We start from the raw sequence: 26,455 nt of genomic DNA on the forward strand, positions 1-26,455 counted from the left end.
GGCTTTTCAAGCCTATGTTAGTTTTTTTTTCCAGAGATAGGACAGTGGACGAGAGACAGGACGTGAGCTGGGAGAAAGATGGGGAAGGACTGGCAAAGGACCCAAGCCGGAATCAAACCCGGGTCAGCCACGTAGTAGACAACACATTTGCAACGTTTAATAGGTTTCTGTCTATTGAGCGAAAGTTAATGTCGCTGTTAAACACTGTAAATGTGTACTTTGTGTGGGAACTTTCTTGTCTAATACTTTTAAATATTGAAATATTGTATGATATAAGATGATATATTTTGATGTCTAATAGTTGACAATCCACAACTATGTGGTTTTGAAAAACTCTTGTTGAACTCTTTCCATACTGTAATAATATAAAATGCTTCATTTTTCACACTCACAAACACACACCTACAGCCACGCAATCCAACACACACTATCAATGCAACTGTCAGACAATACTGTGCACAAACAATACGTTCTATATTTTTTCTGTTCAGGGTTTTTATTTTTTGTTTTGAAGACAATGAGCTTGAGACCTTAAGTGCTCCATGTTCACAGGATCAGAGTATTCATTCATATTTCAAAAATGGGTCATAACATAACAAAAAAAAATCACACTTCAAACTTATAAATACAAACGAAATTCTTTACAATTACAAAAATAATCCTTTGTACAAAACTAAGATTCACACACACACTTGAAAATTGAAAATGAAAATAAAACCAATATAAAAAACTCAACCCACTAGAAAACACTCCCAAAATTCAAACATACAACTATACAAGCACACATGCACACACGACACGTGTGCATACCAAACGGACACACAATCACACCGGGGCATGTACAAATGCATGCATATACAAGCGCACACACATACTCACATTTTTCAAGTTTGTTAGGACAGGACATTTAGCTGGATCCCAATTAAGATCCATACATACGTACACATGGACCCTGAAATCACACTTTTGAGGTCATCACCGTCTTGCTTAAGACTTACAAGCACATCCTACATGCACACTTCCTCACTATATAGAACACTAAATAGTTCCTCAATGCCAAAGGAACTCCACTATAAACACACTACAAAGTGTTCTACATAGTGACCAAGGGGACATATCAGGACGAGAGGTACTACATTTAGTAGACACTAATGGTTGGTCTAGCTAGATTCACTGGCCAATACTCTTGTCTCATTACTGGCCTCACACATTCACACCAGGCTCAGTGTCTCCATCACAGATGCTCACATAGTTTCACACACACAGGGAGAAACAAATAAGACTCGTGTCACAGGCTTTTCCTATCAGAAGAGGTGAACTATTAAAAAAAAAGAAAATCCCTAATCTTTCAGTTGAGGTTGTTGGTCAGTGTTTATATTCATGATGTCAGAAAAAAAACATCCTGTTTCCTCACCTTTAGAAACATTCTCCCAAACTCAAATGGTCATGTCTGATGTGGCCACTAGTCCAATGCCTTATAGAAAGGTAACTACGTACACATACAACATCCGGAGAATGACAAAGAACCATGGGCGTAAAAATGCCTAAAACTTCAACAACGTAATCTATTTCCTGCCGCCATATTAGCATTGTACACCATTGAAGGCCTGGGCTGGAAATCCACAGTGGTCAATATGAAATGGTGACTCCTTCACTGCATACTACACAAGTTAGGGAACGAAACAGTGTAACTCACATCCTATGTAATGTATGTTGTAAACAGTGATGGGCAAAATGGAATGATGGTTACAAATCTAGTTCCACATATTCCAAAAGAGTTGATTTTACCTGTCCACTTCAGCCAGGTGATTGACAGCTTGAACGATCACCTGGTTTAATTGGTCAAAGCAGGTCATTTGGTATATGTGGCACTAGAATGTAACTAATGAATTCATTTTGCCCATCACTGGTCGTAAAAAAGAGTAAACATTTTAGGAAACAGCCGTGTCATTCATGGGTCTCTCAGTGTTGGGCACAGCCACGCTAGCAAACACGCTAGAACACGTTCACGTGGCACAGCCTTAGTTCTTCAGCTGGATAGAAGATAGCACCTGGTCTGAGTAGCACCAGAAAAGGACGCTTTGGATTTCATTCAAGAACCTTTTTGGTTCCTAAAAACCCAATTTGAAAGCCTAAATTGAAACATACCTCTGCTTTGTGCGGTAATTAATAACATGTAGTTTCATGTCAGCACAGAGCACACATCATTGCTGAGGGCAAGAACAAAACATACCTCTGCTGCCCCCTGTTGGTTAAAATGACGAATAGACGTTAAGCTTTGGAAGACCCCCCCACACCCTTAAAAAAAACCTGAGACTGCATTACCCTCCCTCCCTAAAAGAAATGATCACCAAATCAGCATAATTACAGTTAACTATAACTATAAATGTGGCTGAATAATAATAATAATAATAAAAACAATAATAATAATAATAATACACACAAATTTACAAACTTAGAAAAGTATCAAAGTATCAAAAGTCTACAAAACCAATGTACAATTTCTTAATTCTTAACTTACCTAAAGTAAAGGTATAAAAAATACATTGAATTCCAATTAAATCATTAAAATAAAATAAAATCCAATAACTACGTCTAAATTATGGCTAGAGCAAGAAATGGCTTCATTTGGATATTGGGATAACAGTTCGTGCCAATTCCATAGCTTGTCAGTAGAGGGCGCTCTTCTCATTCTTATAGAGTCTCAGTCTTCTCACCCACTCTTCCAAAAATTTCCTATGACTCCCCCTTATTCCCATCCATGCGGTTCTCCTCCTCCTCTTCCCCTTCTCCCTTCTGACGAGGTCGTTCCTCTGAGAAGGTGGCCCAGGGATATTCAGGAGCACCCCCCCACCCCCACCCCCCCTGCCCCCAGTCATTCCTCCTCCTCAGCTTCTGAGGAGATAACCACCCACCCACCCCGCTCACAAAACACACTTCTCCTCCTCTTTTAAACAGTTCCGAGGAAGCCTTGACACTCCTCAATCAGGATTCCCCAGATCATGTCCTTCCCCAGCCCCTGCCCCAGGTCATCCCTCCCCCTCCACCTCCTCCTCTTCCTCCTCAGCTTCTGAGCAGATCCCCCAGGTCGTAGGTGTCAAAGAAGTCCGTGACGCCGTCGCCCTCGTCCAGCCCCCACAGGTAGTCGTCGTGGTCGAGGTGGGGCGGCGACAGGCTGACGAAGGGCACGTTGGGGTCGGGCGTGAAGGCCGTGCCCATGGCCAGCTGGTCCTCCGTCAGCTGCAGCAGGCTGGGCGGCAGGCCCAGGATACGCTCCACGTCCAGCAGGGCACTACTGGAGGAGGAGGAGGAGGCCGCACTGGGGCCACCGCTGGAGGTGGAGGCGGAGGCGGAGGTGCTACTGGTGGAGGTGGTGTTGTTGGGAGTGGGGAGGGTGGTGGTGGTGGGGTGGCTGGGAGCTGGGTGGTGGTGGGCGTGGGGGTGGTGGTGGTGGGAGCCTGGGGTGTGGGGCTTGGGGAGGAGCTCTGGAGATTGGAGAGAGAAAGGGTGGACAATGATGAGATTGACGTGGTAAATAATATCTTCATTAGTTGCCAACAATATTTTTAAAAATATTACAGCAGTTGCCAATAAAAGAGGACAAATCAATATAATTTAGCTATTTGGGTTATCGTCAGGTGATGTACAAAGGTTGAAGATGGTATAATGGTTAAACATTTCCACTGTTACTCAGAACATTCATATAGTCTATAGATTTTTTTTTGTCAACACGGTGTTGTGAGGAGGGGCAAGACACTGGCAGCCAACCACGTGAGCTATTTTTTTGACCGACAGCGGTTTCCAACAATCAGAGGTTGAGTTGTGCGTAGCAAGTTTCGCGCAGCCAGGAGAAAAAGAAAATTTAGAACCCATGTATACCAGTGAGTCTCAAACTGTGGGCCCTTGAATTAATTTTCTAAATCACGAAACTATTTGGGTCAGTGTCACTGCTATTTATTGAGTTGTATTGTGTATTGGGTCAGAGCAGATGGGCCCCAGACAATTGTGAAAATTGGGCCTCAAGTTGGGAACCCCTGGTCTGCTGTATACCTTTGATTATTTGTACAACCCATCCCCAGTGGATAATTTAAAGTAAATCAAAGTAAAGTAAAAAAAAGAAATTCAGTATATATTTTAAAAGAATAACACAGGCCAACAATTATGTAAGGATGTAGGAAAAGATTAAACCAATTAAGAATGTAGGGAATAACAAATAAACAGAAAAGAAACAGATGGGGTTAATTCCAGCTGGTCCTTGTATTTGAATAGAGCAGTACAATAGCAGCCAATAGTAAAGTAGAGCAGAGGGCTTCCTCTGTACCCTTAATCTGATGGCATGACGATGACAAGGTGACAGCTGCTGTGACACATTTCTCTATGAAGTATCAGAATGACAACACAGTGCTACTATTGCCAACTTACTAGCCTCTTTGACCCATTAGTGAGTGTGTGAATGGCTAGTATAAGATTACCTTCTACAAGCCATTTTGGTTGGTGATGAAAAAAATCAATTTAGAGTAAAGATGTCCGATATTGTCTTTTTTGCCGATATCCGATATGCCGATATTGTCCAACTCTCAATTTTCGATTCCAATGTTGGCCGATACCGATGCCGATATATGTGGGTTATTTTTCCTCATAACAAATTTTAGGTAACATTACAAATCTGTTGTTGTGGAACAAAATATGCTTAATTTTATTGTAATGCCCACTAGATGCATTTCCAGATATTAACATTGTCTGTGCAAAATAGAAAAATAATTAAGGAGAAAAGTGTACAGTAATTCAAGCATTATTATATCGGTTTTGATAGGTCAAAAATCCGATACCGATATTGACCGATATTACATTTTATGCTATTATCGGGCCGATAATATCTGTGGGCCGATATTATTTGACATCTCTAATGTAGAGCTTTGGTGACAGCTGTGACACATTTCTCTATGAAGTAACAGAATGTCAACACAGTGCCACTATTGCTAGTGCTGACATATGTTGGGATGGTATTATTGGAAGTCTGTTGTCATGCCTGAGTGGGATAGGTCGGTCATATGTTTCAATTAGTATTATGTGGTCATGTCTGAGCCCAAATTGGCATTTGTTGGGGCAGCCCCTTTGTCACCCACAGTGGCCAATATGTCACTCTATTGTGTTATTCTAAATACTGTAGCACAGGGGTGGGCAATTATTTTGGCCTGAGGGCCACATTAGGTTTAGAATATTGACAGAAGGGCCGGATATCACAGGCAATTTGTTAATGTGTTAACAATACAATTAATATACGCTGGCATAATTTGATGACTACCCAGGTGAAAAACCCATATACTTAAAGTGTACTTTTTTTGACCGTACTTAGTACAAAGTGTACTATTTTCGGCGATTTAAAGTGCGCTTCATTGCACTATTAGTGCGCTGAAGCACTACTAAAGCAGTACTTCAGCACACTTGCAGCACACTGAGGATGCTAAATTGGCACCGCTTTTGGACAACTTTAAGTGCACTACAAGCATACTTTTGAAAGTATGCTCCAAACACGCTTTTCATGCATTCGTATGGCATTAATAGTGTGCTTGAGTACACTTCTATAACATTTTATTGTTACTAGAAGTACAATAAAAGTATATTAACTTCATGCTTCTTTGGACTACATTGGAACATTTTAAGTATGTAAAAAGTATATCATATTAAGTATTGTAAATATATAACAGGTATGCTTGAAGTATATTTACAGTACACTCCCAAGTACAACGAATAATATAAATGTAATACAACAATCCATGCTGGTTCTCAGAGCTTGTACGTTACACACAGCCACATGTTACAGTAGTGATACAGTATGCATGCCTAACACGACTGACATTTACAATCATTGCATTGTTACAGAGATTTCAGATACACATTTCACTTTACATCATTCTTGTTCAACCTTCCTGCAGTTGATCATTTGAATTACTCACGAATGGTGACCCTTGATTCTTTGTTTGAACAACTAGTTCCAACTTACCTCTCACCATGATATCATGGGAAGCGTGAGTCTATATATACCAGAACATATACGTGACCATCATAATGACGGTGGGAACATGGCCATTTTTTGTGTACCACTTTAAAATGTTAAAACTCCTACAATAAATGCAGAATATAACAATGAGTAATATTTTCATGCAAACCAAAGATATTCCTTAGAGGTAAATGGCTTTCTGTTTGTGAAATTTAGCTCCAAGAAGTGCATTGCATGATGGTACATGCATGATGATGCATGATGGGTAAATGCACTTTGTGTAAGCACACTTTGAATATATTTGGATGAAGCACAATCATGGTGCACTTAGAAAAAGTATACTTCCAATATGTTAAAGTGATTTACTTTAAAGCGCACTATAGAAAATCACACTTCGAAGTCACTTGGGTGAAGTATAATCAAAGTGCACTTAAAAAAAGTGCAATTGCAATATGTTATTAAAAAATACACTTTTAGTAAGTTCACTATTAGAACACTATTAGTATATTCCTCTAAATACACTTTAGCCAAACATCTTCTAAGTGCACTTTATGTATGGTTCGCAAAGTGTACTTTCTTTGAGAGCAACTTAATTACATCTAATTTTAAGTACACTTTAAATAAGCATATTGTAAACATACTTTTTCTTAGCACAAAAAGTGTGAGTGCGCTTTTAACATGCTAAGTACACTTCAGTCGTGCTTTTATTGTACTAAATTGAACCACTTTTTCACCTGGGTATTTTGTTCCTGCCCTTTGTCACCCACAGTGGCCAAATATGTCACTCTGTTGCCACTCTGTTGTGTAATTCTAAATACTGTGGCAGAAGGAGCGCAGCTGTAGCTGTATTATAGCTGTGGACGTCCGATTTATACCAGTATTACTGCCCTATAAAGGCAAAGTGCAGTAACTACACATGTTGTCAAAATTGAGTTTAGACTGAAAATGGTCTTCATTACTTCTCCTTTTATATTGTGACAAAGCCTTATGGTCCAAATGTGTCCTGTTTTAGAGATATTGCTGAGTCAAATTTGCAGTAACTACAATATCTAACCTAAGACCAAGGCTTTAAAAGCATCATCTGCCTGGCAAAGTGTAGCGTTAAGTGTTGTGTAACTTATCTTAAGTAAAACAAACATTCAGTTGAAACATGTACTGTTAATATTTAAATGGCTTGTATTTGGTTTGGCTGTAACATTTGGTTAAGAATCACTCAGCTGGCAGAAGTAACCTCTGACTCGCTACATGCATTGTGCATTGTCATATTGTAAGGCTAACTGCATAAATGCTAATACGCTTCTCTAGCTTAGGCTATTTACCTCTTGATGTATGCTTTTGTTTAGGATGAAGGCTGAATGTTAATCATATTGATGCAAATTATATCTGCGTTTGATATTTACACTGCTGCATTTAATGTGCTCCTTCATATGCATTAAGGGTAAATTTAGTGATTGAAATGATGGTCCATGGATGAATGTATACTTTTGTTTGTCATTTATGTTGCTCCACTGATGTGTTTGATGTTTATATGGACATTTGTAAATATTGTATAGAAATGTGGAAGTTTAAAATCTAAAGTTGTTTGAGACCTGATCCTGTATTTATTTGATATTGTTTCAGGTTTTTACCTACTACTGCTGCTACTACCTACTGATGTTTCAACAATGCAAAAAGCAAAATAAAGAAACAAAAGGGAAAATTGAGTTGAGCAGTTCCTGTGGCGCACCGTGATCAAGCCCTTTCTGTGGGATAACGGGACAAAAGCTATTTATGCCTTTGTGTGGGTTTAAACAACACCAAGTTGTCTGGGTTCAAATAAGAACAGTGTGTCTGGACAGCCAGTGATGATGTCATTCTTAACATAGCCTATTGCATGCCCCCTGTGTGTAGGCGTTTCTGGTGAGTGATTGCAGTGTACTCATCATAAAATAGAAAAAAGCAATCATTAAAAAAACCAAACACCTACAACCCATACAACCAGGACTCTAAATTAACATCAGCCAACCGGCTACATGCTGGTAGAAAAGACCAACTTACTAGCCACTTTGACCCATTAGTGAGTGTGAGTTTGGCTAGTAAGATTAACATCTAGTAGCCATTTTGGCTGGTGGTGAAAAAGTCCATTTAGAGCCCTGAATATAATATAACTAAAGGACATTGGTCAATATGACAACGGTCTGACATACCGTATGTGCACACTCCCACATGAGCCCATACAAACACATGAGTAAAACGAACGAACAAACTCACAAAAACCATGATCAACAAAACCAAGTGTGAATGAGTCATGTACCTGTGCCATGGTCCTGCCTGCCGTGCCCGTGGTGTGGCATGACCGTTGGCGTGGGTGTGTTCATCTGGGTGCCCGCGTGCCCATGGGCCATGCCCGGCTGCATGGGGTTCTTGCGGGGCGTGGCGAGGGCACACTTCATGGGGCTGCTGTCCTCCAGCTCCTCTGGGCACAGGTACACCTCGATGGGGCCGTTCTTACTCTTCAGGTAGATCTGGAGACCGCCCTGTACACAGAAGACATCATTTTTAAATATATATATTATTTTTTGGCTTATTTATGGCTTTGTTGTGACAGGACAGCTACAGAGGGACAGGAAACGAGCGGGGGAGAGAGAGACGGGAAAGTGACCCGGGCCGGAATCGAACCCTGGTCACCGGCACAGCAACCCAGTGCCCCACTGTTAGGCCACGGAAGTTATAATTAACCCATTTTGTCCTTACCCCATTTTGGGAAAAGGGTGCCCTCTGCCTATTAAATCCGAAATATCTCAGCCTCCGAAGCACATACAAACATGAAATGAGTTACATTTAACAGCCAAGACCTGCCTTGCATTATAATGTGTTCATTCAGCTCTAAAATACCCACTTATTTAATAAAACAGCTCTAATCTCAAAATCCTGAATGCAGCGTATATGTGTCTCCAGGACACAATGGGTTAATAGACATCATAGATGTTAGTTTACTATGCTTGTTCCTAGATTTGCAGACCGCCCCGTGAACAGCAGCTATAAAAGTTCTTAGACCTAATAGGGGGGCATTAGAGAGCCCTCGGGGGGGGGGCGTTGAGAAGAAGACCGCTGAGAGAGGGGGCCCTAGTGATATTACCATCTTGATGTTGGGTGGGGGGCGTTGGCAGGCCTATGATGTGGTAAGGCTGCAAGATGATTGGAAACACTGTTCAATCTGTTCAGCGTAATGATTGGCTGTTGGCAGCGGAACAGGCGGGATATTTGCACACACCCACTCAACTGCCGTTACAAACGATCCTCGTTTATTTCTATGGGGGATTTCGTCAGTGCTCCGTCTCTTTGTAGCCTCTTACTGCAGATGAGGTCGCTGGCGGGCCTATTCACTATTTGCTGAAAATACTCAACTACATCATAACAACATTGCTATGACTATATCGAGAGCTTTAAGTAAGAGATTAAGACATATCCATTACAATTTTGGTGACTGTAAGGTTATAACGTAGGCTCTGCGCTAAGGGGTTAAACAGCGCCTCTGATGGTACCCACCTCTGAGGGTTCTGGCAGGTCCATCTTGGTGTCGGTGGGCGCCTTGACAGCGATGACGGTCTGGTCTTGCCAACTGGGGATGGAGCGGATGTCCTGATAGGTCACATAGCCCAGCGTGGGGGAGGAGTCAAGGCGTAATACACAGGAAAAAGGAGATACCAAACACCAGTAGGCTGCCATAAAAAAAGATGTGTAGCCCCTTAACCCATTTTAGCCCAATGTAGCTGCAAAAAATGCCTGGTAAATGCCTGAGCTGCCCTCAGCCAATAAAAACCTAAATATCTTAGCCTCTGAAGCACATAAAAACGCAATGCAATAAGTTGCATTTAAACGCTAAGACCCTCCTCTTGCATTACAATGTGTTCATTCAGCCAAGATTTTTTAAATAAAATTGTCTCAAATCTCATGACCCTGAATGTTGCATCATGCAGCTCCAGGCACCATGGCCAATATTGAGCAACTCAACGCAACATCCAGCATCAAAGGGTTAACCCATTGTAGCCCAAGGTAGCTGGCTATCAGTGTGATCATCAACATTGCCAACAGTACTGAAAATAAGTCTACTGTGTGCTCACAGATCGCAATCACATCCCCACCCACCACGCCCTGACAGACGCAATGTTTAACCGCCTTGCCTGCAGACAGACCGAATGTGGACGGATGGATGTAACTTTATCTTTTCTCTCTCTCTCTCACCTCCCACTTCCCTTCTTTCCAGGCTTACCTTCCTCTTTTCTTTCCCTCACTTTCTCTCTCTCGCTCACACACACCCACCCATTTTGATGAATCGTCCCTGCCTGTGAGGCTGGGTTGTAACTATGATGTGTGGTAGCTATAACGTAACCAACATTATATAGGTCTGAAATAGTTTGAGTGTGATTATTTCTATTGTTATTTTAGAACTCATGCCATATAAACAACATTTAACGAACCCATAATTTAAATATGTATCAAGTTGAGTAAAAAGTGACTGCTGGTCATTGTTGCTGTCCTAAGCCAATAAAGGGCCTGAAAGGATATCTTTGGTTGTCCTTGTCCTCCGTCAGCTCTCGCAGCTGATTGGTGCTTGACTGGATGAGCTCATCTAGAATCTTCTCCTCGCGTTCTAGAGCGCTCAGCTCCTTCCTCAAGGCGTGGCTCTTCTCTCCCGCCGCGGAGCCCTCAAACACACCGCCGACCCTGCATGACGAAACACATACAGTATACAATCAGACATAATAATCATATGCAGACAACCCTGCATGACAAGTCATACACATACAGTATACAATCAGAAATCAAACACACTGCCAACCCTGCACGACAAAACGCACAAACAGTATACAGTCAGACTTAATATAGTATTCCTACAACGCCGACCCTGCATGACAAAACACACATACAGTATACCTATCCTCCTCCATGACTGAGTGGTACCGTTCCTACCACACTACTCCCTTGGAGAGTCGTGCGGGATTGCCCCTTACACGGGTGAGACATAAATGCAGTTTCATTGTGTGCAGTACTGTGTGCTGTGTGACAATGACAATGGGAGTTTCCCATGTGGGCTTTCACTTTAAGAGAAAATGACAGAATGTGCTCCCTTGTTCAACTGTGCACGTGTGTGTGTGTATTTACTAGTGTGTGTGTGTGTGTGTATGTGCGTGTGTGTGTGTGTGTGTGTGTGTGTATATACTACTGTGTGTGTGAGGTGTGTGGGTTCCCCTACTCACAGCCACTGTATGTTGTTCTTGGACTTCTTGCGTATGAGCTGCACCCCCTCCAGCACGTTAGTGATGTCGTAGATGCGCCTCTTCTGCACCTCCAGGACCTCGGTGGCCCAGTTGAGGTCCAGAACCCCGTCGGCCGACTCGCTCAGCAGGCCCACAAACTTCTTGGTCAGCAGGCCCAGAGACGTGTCGTAGCGGGTCCTCTCGCCTGGAGACTTTGGCGCTGATAGCAAAAAGAAAACACAAGTTAAGTCATGAAGGGTCACCGCTAGTGCTGCACCATATCAGAAAATAATCGATACCCGATAACAGCATGCAATACCTCCACAACGATGTTGAAACGATATTTAGAAATATAGTCGAGTGTTTTTCTTAACTAATTTCTTAACTAATAACTAGCCGAGTGTTTTTCGTCACTAATTTGTTGATATGAGTGGGGGGCGTGGCTTTGGTCATGGCAGGCTTCTTACGCATTTGTTGACATTCAGCAAGTAATTGGACTGCACAGAAATGTTTTACTTATGTCATAATTAAGTCATTTTCGCGATACGCATATTGCCACTCTTGATCTCGATACATTTTCGATATATTGTGCAGCCCCAGTCACCACCCATCTTTTGAAAAGGTGCAGGAATTATAATTAGTACTTAGTCTAAGGAAAAAATCTGCACATTTTCAGTCAGGTCTGTGTAAAATAGCTTTAATGAAGCTGCAAGCTTTCGGTCTATGAGACCTTCATCAGGCAGGCTGAAGTGTGCAGATGTTTTCACACACACACACACACACACACACACACACACACACACACACACACACACACACACACAAAATAAAATGTTAGAGGGCCATTTTATTTAATGACAGAGAGTGGAGACAAACACACTTTCTCACCCAAACACCCCCAAACACACACACCAGGGTATCTGCACATTTTTGCTCACCCAATTTAATGCTTTTTAATACCATTTTTAATACCTCCAACAAGAAAATTAATACCACTACACGGGGTGTGTGCATGTGCACGTTACATGGTATAGTTGTTATTACATTGCTATAATGCAATGTAATACATATATACAATAAAAGTATTATTATGACTATTGTGCTAGTAGTGAAGCCTAATGTGAACACATGTAAGCAGCAGCTAGGAAGAACTGATCTGGAAGCCTATGGAGACCAAGCTTGCCGAATTGCATACAAGCAGGAATTAAGTTAATGGGGGGGGGGTAATGTTTCTCCCTCAGCCTCGCACATGCTTAATAAGCCTATGAAATAAAACTGAGCATGCATTCGCGCTGCTCTCTGTGTTATTTCATTCTCACTGCCAGCTCCCTTATCACTTTCTGTGGCAGACATTTGCCATTACTTGTTAAAAGAGGTTTCTGCCCCTCCCTTAAAATAATGTATTATTTAAAATCAAAGTAGCCTGCATCTGTGTTAAAATTACAGTTGATCTGGCTGCTGCCCAGAGGGCCCAAGCTCCCATAGTCTTTATTGTTGTGCTTAATTTAACCAAGGAGATGCAAACACAACAAAAAAGAGCGAGGTGACACACACTAGTTTGAAACACCATTAGGCCTAACCCATTTCTTATAAATTCCTTCACAACTGAAACCATTTCAAAATTGTGCATGTTTGAAAGTTTGATGACATTTCATCAAATACCTTCAATTAGAAAAATAAAATAAAATGGGCAACAATTGACCATTCACAATGGATACATAGTTGAGTGCACATTAACCTACTATGAGTAGAGGCTATAACACCTGTTGATTAAAAAGGGTTAAAAAGGAACGGCTCTGGGCTGCTCCTCCTTTTCCCCCCAAGCTTCATCATAGAGACGGTGGCATCTAACAAGAGGCAGGCGTTCTACTTTCAGTTTAGCAACAAGTCCTTCTTCGGAGCGGCGAGAGCAAGAAGCAGCAGCAGCAGCAGCTTCATGTGAATACCACAAGCATTTCACCGCGCTGACAGGCGACTAAAATATAAGCTATCGATGCACACGCCACGCGGTTACCGATTTGGACATCCTCGCATATCCTCATTGCGTCATTTAGACTCGTAAACACCGGTTTATCACATTTAACACACATTTCCACCGCTTGCAACTTCACTACACCCGGGCACACTCCCGATTGCGTTGCCTAACCGTAATAATACGAAGCTCGGAGACTTCAGTATATTGCACGATTAAACTGCTAATCTAAATTGCAATCATGGCATTCATGAAATTATATGCGTTAGCAAACGCTACACTCAAACTCGGACTTTCGACGAGTAAAGCGGTACCACAGAAATATCCACGCTGCATTTTGGTTGATGAAATTTAAAGTCTCAAATCTTTACTGCGGTCAAGTTAGCCACCACACGCATTGTGGTCGATGGAATTTACTTGGTCAGCCATCGTCATCAACCAGTAGGGGGATCCAGACGAGGGGGTCTGCTACCTGGCCGCCTATTTACTGTCGAGTGCCTTGTTTCCTACCCCAGGCATGTTCCGACTCGGAGCGCTTGTTGCCGTCTGTCTTTGTGATGGAAAAATGTTTTTACGTAATTTAACTGTCCAAACATCTATATATTAGGCTACTACATTGTGTCCGGATGAAATTTAATGCCAATCCTTTGGAAAATTAATGCCACACCTCGAAATTTAATGATTTTTAAAGCCTTAAATTGCAAGTTCTGTATTTAATGCTTTTTAATGCTTTTTAATGCCCGCGGGGACCCTGACACACACACACACACTTGCACTCTCTCCATCTGCCACACACACACACACACACACACATTCCTTCAGTCTTGGAATCCTATTCTTGCTTTTTAGCTAAAAACTAATAAAAAGACAAAGGAGAATAACGGGAGTGTCGTTTTCTATTGTGACATCACAATGTCACCGTGAGCCTGTGCGGTCGTCGTGGTAATACAACTTACTTTTAGGGCTGGCGATTCGTGCGGACACATTGCCTTTACCCTTTGGGGTACGGAAGCCCGGAAGGTACAATGGATCTTCCAGGTCCAGTTTCCTCTTGGCCTGAAAAAGGCAAAAGAAGAAAAAACATGACTTAAAATATTCTAAAACATACATTCTTGAGTTTTATTAGGTCAATCGTTGACGGGGAGAGAACTATAAATTAACATCAACAAGCAATTAACCCGTTAAAACAAAGCGTTATACATTTGCTGTCACCAGAATGGCAATGACCGAGACACAGTGCATTACTAAAGGCCCTCTATTATGTCATAGTAGAATAATACTATGGTAATTAGGCTTTCAATGACGGTTACAGCGTGCCACTGGTGGTACAGCGTGCATTATGGGCTATTTGTGGCCGTTCGTGTTGGCAGGGGATATTTATTGTACAGTGCGAAAGGTCTCTACCATCAAACTTTTCATCATCCACCTCTTCAACAAGGCAATAATCCTAAGAACAGCTTCCTCTGCATGCGCTTGTTGCACACACACACACACACACACACACACACACACACACACACACACACACACACACACACACACACACACCCTAGTAGGCCTCTCAGTTCTTAAGAGCCATTTGCTCAACCTAGTGGCACACAAAGGAGCAGGAAGTTCACCATGTATCACCCTCATTCACACACACACACACACACACACACACACACACACACACACACACACACACACACTACCCCCTCTGCTTAGTCAGCCGGCTCCAGCATTCTACTTTCCCGCCCCCTGTTGCCACCCCACCAGAGCGGACTCCATCACCGCGATCACCTGACCATGACACCAACACACACACACACCACCCCTGTTAAGAAAGTGAGAGGCGGTGGGTTACTTACACACACACAGACACACAGACACACAGACACACAGACACACACACACACACCTGCGCCGACGTTACTCTACTCTACACTCCCCTTGTTTTAGGTCAAGGCAGTAGGACCATAACAAAAGTTCTACTCCCTCTCACACACACACAAAAACACAAACACACACACACAGAGAAAATGGGAACAAGAGAGCACACGTTCTCTTAACACAACCCAAACACACAAACACTTGTTGTGTTGTAAAAATCAAGCCATATCTCACAATAAGACATTTACAGCCTACAGAGTCTAGTGCCTGCACTTCACTTAACACAAGAAAAAACAAAAACAATGCCCGCTGAGCTCTCCCCCCCTCTCTATTCCTCTCTCCCCCCCACCCGCTCTCTCCCTCCCTCTCTCTCTCTCTCTCTCTCTCTCTCTCTCTCTCTCTCTCTCCCTCTTTCCCCCCTCTTTCTCTCACTGCAGGTTGTGTATAGGTCATCACACACTTGCCCATAAATGTGTTGAGCAAGTTAGGAAGTGTCTGTGTGTGTGTGTGTGTGTGTGTGTGTGTGTGTGTGTGTGTGTGTGTGTGTGTGTGTGTGTGTGTGTGTGTGGTTGTGTGTGTGTGTGTGTGTGTGTGTGCATGTGTGTGTGCGTGTGCGCGTGTGTGTGTGTGTGTGAGTGTGTGAGAGCGCGCTGCTCTAGTCTGGATGGGGCTGGGCTGAGAGGTCTGGTGTCAGGCTGGCACAGCTACAGGCTTGAGGCCCTGATAGTGATTAGTGCCTGCTGGGAGTGGGGCCCAGCCACACAGACACACACACACACATGCACTCACACACACACACGCACGCACGCGCACGCACACACACAGTAGAGTAGAGTGCCTCACTCTACACACACAGAAAACTTTTCCCCTTTCACACACACCTCGGCAGAGAATGCCCCTTCACTCACACACACACACACACACACACACACACACACACACACACACACACACACACACACACACTGCAGTGAATGCCCCTTCACACACACACTGCAGAGAGCGCCTCAAGCGCGTACACACACATCCACACACAGTGTAGAGCGTGCCTCACTCACACACACACACACACACACAGAGCAAAGAGCTCCTTTTCACACACCACTTACCACCAGACACGGAGCCTCACCCCACCTCAGAAGCATTTAATTGGATTTACACACACTCGCCCCACACACAGACCATGCCCACGCGCTCAAAAGCAGTCACACACACACACCAACATCTGCTTTTTCTGCTTGTATACAAGGCATAGAACAACACATAGGCGCACAATCACACCCAGTACACTTACACATCCATATATTACTTCCAGGAGTACACACACACACACACACACACACACACACACACACACACACACACACACACACACACACACACACACACACACACACACACACACACACACGAGTGGTGTAACAGCGGGCTCTCATTTGTAAGCAGGCTAATAACCAGGCTGCTGTGTTAGCAAGAGGCATTGAAGCAGAAACGGGAACCAACCACACACACACACACACAACCGTTAGTGTCAGAGCCCGAGGGTGGCAGTGCAGCTGTGCTCTCTGACACACACATTGTACACGTGCACACACACACACACACACACACACACACACACACACACACACACACACACACACACACACACACACACACAAACATTTCACTGCGACACTGCTGAACAAGCATTGCCATTCATTTTTAACGTTCCAACGTACTGTATACATACATGTGCAGTAAGTACTATAGATGCATTTTACATATGATGTCAGCCATGTGTTAAGTTGTTAAGTGAACGCCACCCGAGAGATTCTAAATATGGGAATGTTGTTTAATATGTAATATTCTGCATGTATGTATGCTACTAGACACCTGAATTTCCTTCGGGATAAATGTTCTCTACCTCCACATATTGTACTCTATCTAATCCTATATTCTCTTGCCCTAATTCAATTCTACTCTACTCTACTCTACTCTATTCTATTCTATTCTATGGGGCGCATCTGAATAAAGCACAGTCTGCACTGTATGTCAATCTGCCAGTGTCTGTATTGCCACCTGAAACACAGTAGGTGCGTGTGTGTATGTGTGTGTGTGTGTGTGTGTGTGTGTGTGTGTGTGTGTGTGTGTGTGTGTGTGTGTGTGATGATGATAATGATCAGTCGTCACTCTCTCCTGACCCCTGCGACCCCCGTGACCTCTGACCTCCACCTGTCCTGTCCTCCCTGACACGACACGACACCCGAGCTGACACGGCAGGTGGGAGAGGGCAACGCAATGACCGGCCGGCCCAGAAACCTGTCCAACTGCTCACACTGTCTTTCTACTGTTAACACGCACTGTTAATACACAGACACAGACACAGACACATACCTCTCGCTCTGTCTCTCTCTCTCATATGAAACGAAACAACACTTGGTGTCTACACTGTACACAGACACACAACAACACATTCATAGTGGAGTGTTAAGTTGTAAACTATGCATGGGAATCTTATAACACGCTTATTCACACTTTCTTAATTTCCTCCGGATTAATAAATGTTACTCTACTTAGTCTGTTTGAATCACACACACACACACACACACACACACACACACACACACACACACCTCATGGAAATGCATTGTTATGACATGTACACCTGTCAGACACAGGGGTGATAGTGAAAAAAAATCCTGAGCCTGAACTTGTTTCCCTGCTCTAACGACGACGACAAGATACTGCATAGTGACGTAACATAGGCCTATTTTGACACATTATTCAAACATTTAATAGCCTGTGTATGACCATCATTCAAGCCTGATAGTAGAAGAAAACCCTGAACCTGTAACACTTTCTGATAAGAATGACCTAATGGCTAATTATTATCAATGTTTTTATTTTTCTAAACTCTGTCAAGACTGAAATCAGGCGTGGAGCCTGAATACTATCAGCCCTGTCAGACAAAGTTAATCTAGCTACTGTGTCAAAGATAACTGAGGAGAGTTCATGTTCTGACCTCATCTATTTAAACAGCTCTTACTCTCACTGGAAATGCTCCTAAATTAAAGTTGACAAAGACATTATCATCTTGAAGACAGCTGTGAGAAACAACTACACATACTGTATGTCCTAAGGAATTAGGGATGAGGAAATTAGTCATTATGAATGTTCTTCACATAAACTGTAGGCCTACTTCAGAAATATGTATTGCGATTTTGAAATAACTGTCCGTGCTGTTGAAAATTGGGTCAATTGTGCATGGTTCTTCAGTGAGGCCTTGACACATACGAGTAAATACCGAAGTACACGTGAGTGCAAGTCACAACTCTCTCTCTCTCACACACACACACACACACACACACACACACACACACACACACACACACACACACACACACACACACACAGACAGGCACTCACTCACTCACTCACACACACACACACACACACACACACACAAACACACACACACACACAAACACACCCACCCTTCTCCTGCCATCCACTACAGCATTCTTAGGCGTGAGTCATGAGTTTAAGGATTACTTGGACCTCCATTCACAAGCCCTCTTCACTCACCACCTTCAAGGGGGAAAGCAGCACTACGCCAGGCCTATAAAAACAGGACTATGACACACTCACACAGGCCTCTCAATCTGACTCCTTCTGCCTGCCTAGAAAGGTTTCACTCTGAGGACTCCTGCCAGCATGAAAACGGGACCATGACACACAGTCAAATTAACACCCAACCAGTCAAATACTGGTGAAAATTCAGTTTGGTAGGAAAGAAACCTTACTAGTATGTGCTTTGACTGATAGTGAGTGTGTGTAAGTAGTAAGATTTAACTTCTTCGAGCCATATTGGCCAGTGATAAAAAAGTAAATTTAGAGCCCTGCACACAGGTATACTGTATATCTGGCTCCTGCAGCCAGCTTAGAAACAGTACGATGGCAGATCTCAATCTGACTGCTCCACAACAGGACTACGACACACAGGTATCTGGCTACAGCCTGCCTGTTCAGGACTGTGACAGGCAGCAATCTGACACCTGTCTGCGTAAAAAACAGGATCATGACACACAGGTGTCAAACGGACTTCTCCCATCTGTATAAAAAATGAACAAAACATTATTACATTACATTACACAACTTTTACCAGACATTCTTATCCAGGGCGAGTTCCGGCTATTTAAAATGCAAGATTCAAGCCTCAAACAGCCCAAGCCCAAGCCAACTTATCCATTAGGCCACAGCTGCACCATTAGAACATTAAAACTTCATACAGTAGTAGGCCTAATGCGCACACACACACACACACACACGCACACACACACCATTTCGACACTCAATTCGGAGACAGAAACTGTTGAGCATGAATTATAGAGTAGACTTAGCATGAATTATGAACCAAACTTAGTCCTAGATGCACACAGTGCATATTGTTCCAAGGTGACAAGTTCCACAGCAGTTGTGTGCGTGTGTGCATTTGAATGTGTGTGAGACAGAGGGAGTGTGCACGTGTGTGTGTGTGTGTGTGTGTGTGTGTGTGTGTGTGTGTGTGTGTGTGTGTGTGTGTCAGTAAGTGAATGTGCGTGTGAGACAGAAGCAGAGACATGTCTTGGGTGTGGTGCATTTGAGATGTAAAGCATCCACTTTGTAAGTGCAGGTCTGCATGTGTGAATAGAGGGGTCGGGGGCAGGGTAGGGGTAGTGGTAGGGGGCTTCAGGAGGGGGGCAGGGTAGGGGTCGGGGGCTTCAGGAGGGGGGGAGTGTGTGTGTGAGAGGGGGTGATGAACGAAAGGAAGGGAAGAAGCTGGTGCCTGGTCTTGCTGGCGGACTTTTGGGGGGTGGGGGGTTGTTGGGTAAACAGCCTAGCCTGGGCCCCACTGGCCTCGCTCGCCGGGGTGAGACAGGGTCTTACTAGGGGATGGAAAGAGGGCAGTGGGGTAAAGACGGGATGGGGGGCTGGGAGAGGAGGCAGGACTGGAGACTGGGGAAGTAGGCCACGGGATGGGGGGCAGGCAGGTTGGAGCTGATGTGACACAGCACAGCACAGCCCAGCACAGCCCAGCACAGACAGGGAGGGATAAAGGAGAGGTGGGGGTTGGGTTATTGGGCTGCTATTGAGAGATGTGCTTGGGAGAATCTTGTCAAACACCATGAACACACATAGAACTAGGCATCAGCTCACACTGAACAGAATCAATGGATCTGACCAGCCGGCCAGCTCACGCTGAACAGAATCAATGGATCTGACCAGCAGATTCTCACATAACTTTTCTATCACACTTTGTTATCAGCTCAAACTGACTGAATGAGACTGAAAAACTTTTCCCTCCGGGAACACATACAGTATCTATCAAACTGAGCCCTAAACAATCTCCTGCTCTGACATTTTTAAGTTAAGCCCAATGAGAGTACATTATAATGTACTGGTTATTGATTAAGCCTAATACCTAAAAGTTAATGACACTTACAGTTAATTCCAGGCAATATACAGAGACCATGTGGAAAGGAAACGAGTACAAGTTTAACGCCGCCATTTAAATTACACATTAACTTTAAATGGTCATTTGAGTATTTGAGGCAGCACCGTCATAAATATCATTGAGTTAATGTTTGCTGATGTCAGTCCATTCACACAGTACTATGGACATGGAGCCAAATGGAATGCCCTGGTTGGCCTCTCTCCAGATCTCATGCACGTGACAAGTTTCATTGAAGCCACTCGCATAACATCAAACCCAACCCTGACCTTTGCGCTCACAGCCTGCCCGTGTCAAAACTGAAAACGAAAGACAGCGGAAAACTTCAATTTCCAAGAAGGGAGGCCTTGGAAAGATGCCCTCTCCCCTTTACCTTCTGTCCAGGGAAATTAGACGCTCACAGTATGCAAAACATATTCCATACTTCAGTAAGCAATATAGGGTATAGTTTCATGTCATTTTGAAAAGAGGAATATCTATAGCATCTATTGCATACAGAAAATTAGCTAAGCATGGGCGCCTTCGTAGCACACTTACAAACACGTTATAACCCAGACAGGGAGCAGAGACTAAGGCAAACAAACACGATAAGTGTGAATGTGTTGCCTAAAGTCTAATTCTGGATCTCAAATGACAGACCGTGTGCACTTCAGACACTATGTTTCAGTACATAACTAATACGCCATACGCACTGAAACATGAACACTAAAGTGCACAAGTGCTCCATTTGAGATCCAGCATTAGTCCACGGCCAATTTCAAGGGAAGAGCCCTTTTGCCCGTGGTCGATCACACAGGCGTGCTGAAGTCCTGCATTCTAGCCAATGGGATGCCCCCGGCCCCCGGCCCCCGGCGACACGTCACTGTGAAATGCCGAAAGGGAAATAAGAGGTTGTTTGCGGTTCAACGCCGACCTGCTGTGTGAGGGAGGAACCATTATTAGGTGGAACCTTAAGTGAGAGAGAAAGAGAAAGGGGGAGACTGAGAGTGGAGGTCGGTCACTGCATTTCCTCTGACACCTCTCTCCTCTGCTCAGTCACTTGCGACATCCTGAAATGTTACCAGTGGCGGTTATTAGGCCTTAACCTGTTCAAACGCTGTGTTATAAACTTGTTACCACATGGCAATGATCGAGTCGTAGTGTATTACTAAAGGCCCTGTCTTATGTCATAGTATAGTAGTACTATGGTAATTAACCTTTCGATGACTGTTACAGCGTGCCTCAGATGGTACGGTGTGCATTATGGGGCTATATTCTCTGTCTCTATGCGGGCTGCTAAACGTGTGGATGTTTCGAAATGAACCATTCAAGACCAGATATCTGGCAAGCTTTACACACGCATGGTCAAAACCCTTGAACGTACACAAATGAACGTGCAACCATGTCAGATATACTAACGACCGTTACAGCCCCAAAACTCCTCTTTCATTCCACCCATTCATTCCAACTCATTTTTAGAGTCCCAAACTCATTTTTAGAAACCCATAGTTTCCTGCAGTGGAATAATCATAGTCCACTGTGGCAGGCCTATCAGCTGTTTTCAAAGGGCTGGGTGACGACTGCTGACTGCTGTGATGACACTGCCCAAAAGAGGAGCTTATCTGCCTCCCAGCACATTGTACAGTGGGGATGTAATCACCCCCCCGATTGCTTTATCACGACCGTCTAGTAGGGTCTCCTCCTCCTTCTGCTTTCTCTTCCCCTAGGCCTCTCCCACACGCATACAGGCCGACACAGGCCTGCCAACACCCAGGCCTTCCCACACCCAGGCCTCCCTACACCCAGGCCCAAAGGCGCATCTTGCCAATAGGCCAGGCAGGCCCTCAAGCCCCCCTACGACGGTGGTGAATAACAGCTCACACTTCGCCATAGTAGTGGCAAATTTCTTTCAAATGTTTACTCCTTTGACATTTCCCCTGGCGCCCCAGCTGAACCTATATACTTGCCTCTGCACAAGCCTCCCTACTACACCCAGGCCTCCTCACCCTCGGGCCTCCCTACACCCGGCAGCTGGGAACAGCCAGAGAGCTGAGACACCCAGGGACAGACTTGAACAGGTTGGGCAAGTTGCGCTGCGCTGAGGAAAACGGACAGGTGACACAGTGACACACACACACAGACTCACACAGATACACGACAAGTGAAAGAGCAGGCTCTCTGTGGCAAGGACAGCTGGGAGCAAGCGATTCCCAGATTCACGCTCCCATCTCATTACACTCCCATTTCATCTCGCTCCCACTAGCCAGACTAACGGTACCACCGCCATATTACGGAGCCAGTTATCTTGTTGATGTTAGTTTTTTGTTTCTAACCCTAACCTTAACCCTAAACCTAACCCTAACCTTAACCCTAACCCTAAACCTAAACCTAACCCTAACCCTAACCCTAACCCTAAACCTAACCCTAAATTGCTTGTATGTGGCAGTATATGATAATACGTGAAATATAATCGGGTGGGGACCGCAAGTCCGGGAGTGATAGAAACACCGGGGACCGCACGTCCGGGAGCGAACTCCGTTGGGAGTCTCAGTCTGTATGCCGAGCAAGCCATAGAGCTGATGGCAGTAAATAGTTTAAAAACATGTAGAGCTAGCTAGCCCTGCTGTGGCCAATTAAAGGCTGGATGGCTGTAGGTTCAATTGTTGGTAAATTACAGAGCAAGGCTTAAAGCACTTGCTTTTTCTTGTTGCAGGGCTGATAGTTGGGGGCAATGCACCCCCACGCCCAGACCCACGCACTGCACTCCCAGACCCCCCCTTATGGCATAGTCAGACACACAAGACCACGATTGTCATTCTTCATTTGCCAATTATGATTACTCACCAACTCAAGATCACTGCCCTACCTGAGGCACACTACTTCGAATACAACCATGAGTTGACCAGATTATTATGGACGGTAGCACCAGGCAGTACAATGCGTCCACAGCAAATGCATTTAAATAGACTACTGGATCTAACGGCTTGTCATCAAACGGATAAGCTTTACAATCTTCAGAATTGCACAGTGACGGTTGTAATACCAAAGCTATGACAATGTAATTAGACTAGCTGAGGAGGACTAGCCAGTAATTCATTCATTCTCTAATCACTTGCCACTGATGACGATGCATAATAGCATAGCAGGAAATACACAAGACTGTGCACGATCAAATAAACACACAAAATGAAAACAACAACAAGGTACGGGTTTATCATGGCCAACAACAACCAGCATTGTGTATTAGGAATGAAAAATCATGTTTGTAAAAGTCTTACCGGGAGTCTGCCAGAGGACACTCTGACGGGTTTAGCTTGGGGGCCGTGGGGGGTCGCATACAGACAGTTGGCTCTCGGCTCGGCAGCTGTTGTGTTGCCAATCTGCGTGAAATACCCCGCCGGTACCGAGTTCATCAGTGGACTTGATATGCCCGTGTTGAAGAAATCTGAGGACTTTATTCCCGGTAGAACTTTCTTCTGTGAGCATGCCATTCCAACTGCTCCTCTCCCGGATGCCGGAGAGACTCCTTTGGGTATCCGTATCATCTTCACAACAGGATTTGATATAGTCCGGAATGATACTTGCAAAATGTGAAATAAAATGCTAATTGCAACAGAAAATGTACGCTACCTGGTCTTTGCACAAGATGTGAGATGTTGCAATAAGACAACGGCAATCGGTCAGCTAGTCAGCCTCCTGACGTTTCTTGTAAGCCGTGCCTAGTAGAGGAGGTAGGTGAAATTCGGTTCTATATTGCTCCTTACTATGGAAAATGGTGTGCAAAGTATTGCATAAATTCAATATGCATTCAAAATATATCAGTATTACTTCTCTATTAATGTTTAAATAATACCACGGTCGCTACTGAAAGCTAATGTCTTTGTCCAAAGTGCAAATGTAATTTCCCCTTACGATTCACTACGTTAGCAAAGTCAGTGAAATAAATTAAAATCACAATTATCTTTACGCCAGAGTCCAGTTGTAGAAACTTGCAAAGTGCCTTCACAGGTCCAATGTTGGCAAAATGAGATGCTTTTTGCTGAGAGTCGCTATATAGGTGAACAATCCTCCTTGTCTCGTCCTTATGTCGCCACTCCAACAAAAAGCCTGGCTTTTGACATCATCATAGTGCTGAACTGCTTTTTTAGCGCCAAATTGCGTCCCGCGAAATTTGGATCTCCCGCGGTTTGAGGCAGCTTGTGATTGGTCGCTGGCACGCTGCACTCGCTCCATTCTGCATACATAAATATGTAACAGCTTGAACGGGGCGTGTTCTGCCCATCGCCGCAACAAAGATAACAAGGGCACATATTGTGTGCGCTCTGTCATTCTTTCAGCTAGAATTTGTCAACTAACTTCATGTTTTGACTCAAAACAAGAACAAGTAATACATGTGGGCCTATCGTTCGATTATGTTTCCACAGCAAGTACTATGGATGCTTTGCGTTAGGGATAGGCCTATAGGCCTATATGCTATCGTTAAAATAACACATTTGGCATCAAAAACTCAATAGCCTAATTGTGCTAGGCCTATATCATGTTAATGTACTTTTTGCTTTAATCAATACAACATTCCCTGAGCCAGAACATTTTTGCTTCTTGTAGGCTATACCACAGCCACATAGGCTGTCCACAGCTTTTACAATTGTCTGATACATCATGGCTGGAACATGGCATTCATACTTATGTATAATGTATGGAGGACGTGAAGAATGGTCTGAAGAGACAATAGATGTCTTTAACAGAGCTTGCCAGTAACCAATAATCCAGGCTCATCAAGATGGCAAGACCAGTCACTCTGTCCGTAACTCTGAATGTAAACTGAAGATTATTTCACAAACAGCCCATACAGAAACCATGCCATGTTTTACATTTGAGGGTTAAACAGTGTTGTAGGGTCGCAAGGCTGTGTGTGTGTGTGTGTGTGTGTGTGTGTGTGTGTGTGTGTGTGTGTGTGTGTGTGTGTGTGTGTGGTAATGACCCAGCCCATTAAAGCTTCTTATCATCCAGATTTCCAGAGAGATCTCCTGGTCCCTCCAAGTGCTTGTGGTTTGTCTTTACACCCCCACACCCCACCGGCGGGGCCAGACTACAGACTACTGGTGTGGTGTGCGCCCCAGTCTTCTGGCTGAAATCCCTGATGACCATTATGCAGTAAGCTATCTTGTGTGACCAAAATGTTTGGACATTCCCAAAAAAAGTTCTAAGGAATGTTGGGCTCCATGGAACACAGACTGTTTTATAGAACTTTACATTGTTGCATGAAGTTTTAAACCTTCCAAAACCTATAAAATCATGGAGACAGCAAGAAGCTAAAGCGTAGCTGTTAGACAGTGCAAGTGGAAGTGATGTTTTCAAAATCAGTGTGGGGCTTTGCGTAGGCCATGATAAAATAATAATAATACATAGGTTTTGTATTGCGCTTTTCTAGACACCCAAAGACGCTTTACATACCATATAACATAAAAACAAAACACGTAGGCCTAATAAACAAAGATATTCAGAGACTCAACAAAAGTTGACGGCAGTGGAAGGTTTTATGTCCATAGTGTTGATATGGAGCTGTATGGTGCGGTGGAGAGGTTAGCAAACCCAGAACGGGAGTGGCGATGAAATTAGGCAGGGGTGGGCAATTATTTTGGCCCAAGGGCCACATTGGGTGTAGAATATTGACCGAAGAGCCATATATCGCAGGCACCTTGCCTGTGTCAATAATAAGAATTAGTGTCCGCTGACATAACTTAGTACGCTGACAGCTTTTCCATTCCTGCAAATTATAATGAAACGTATTTAGATAGCGTTACATTTGCAAGAGCCCTGATGTAGGTAGCCATTTTAAGAATGTCGAGTATGAATTTGGATTTAAAAGTTTTCTTTCTTGTGAAGGCTCTGCAGGCCACATGATACGGCTCGGCGGA

At 43.8% G+C, this 26,455-nt stretch overlaps 1 protein-coding gene across 1 annotated transcript; it reads right to left on the reverse strand.

Annotated features, from left to right (window-relative positions):
- Window positions 1–3,063: 3,063 nt before the first annotated feature.
- On the reverse strand, window positions 3,064–24,945 carry e2f2 (E2F transcription factor 2). Its single transcript, XM_063224112.1, has 7 exons — window positions 23,816–24,945; window positions 14,170–14,269; window positions 11,242–11,461; window positions 10,550–10,708; window positions 9,530–9,644; window positions 8,295–8,517; window positions 3,064–3,485 (listed from the first exon to the last, which is right to left on the reverse strand). Exons 1-7 carry the CDS (start codon window positions 24,080–24,082, stop codon window positions 3,064–3,066), a joined length of 1,506 nt encoding a protein of 501 aa, XP_063080182.1. The 5' UTR covers window positions 24,083–24,945.
- Between the last annotated feature and the right edge of the window lie 1,510 nt (window positions 24,946–26,455).

The sequence above is a fragment of the Engraulis encrasicolus genome, chromosome 19 (genome assembly GCF_034702125.1).
Source record: "Engraulis encrasicolus isolate BLACKSEA-1 chromosome 19, IST_EnEncr_1.0, whole genome shotgun sequence".
Lineage (NCBI taxonomy): Eukaryota > Metazoa > Chordata > Actinopteri > Clupeiformes > Engraulidae > Engraulis > Engraulis encrasicolus.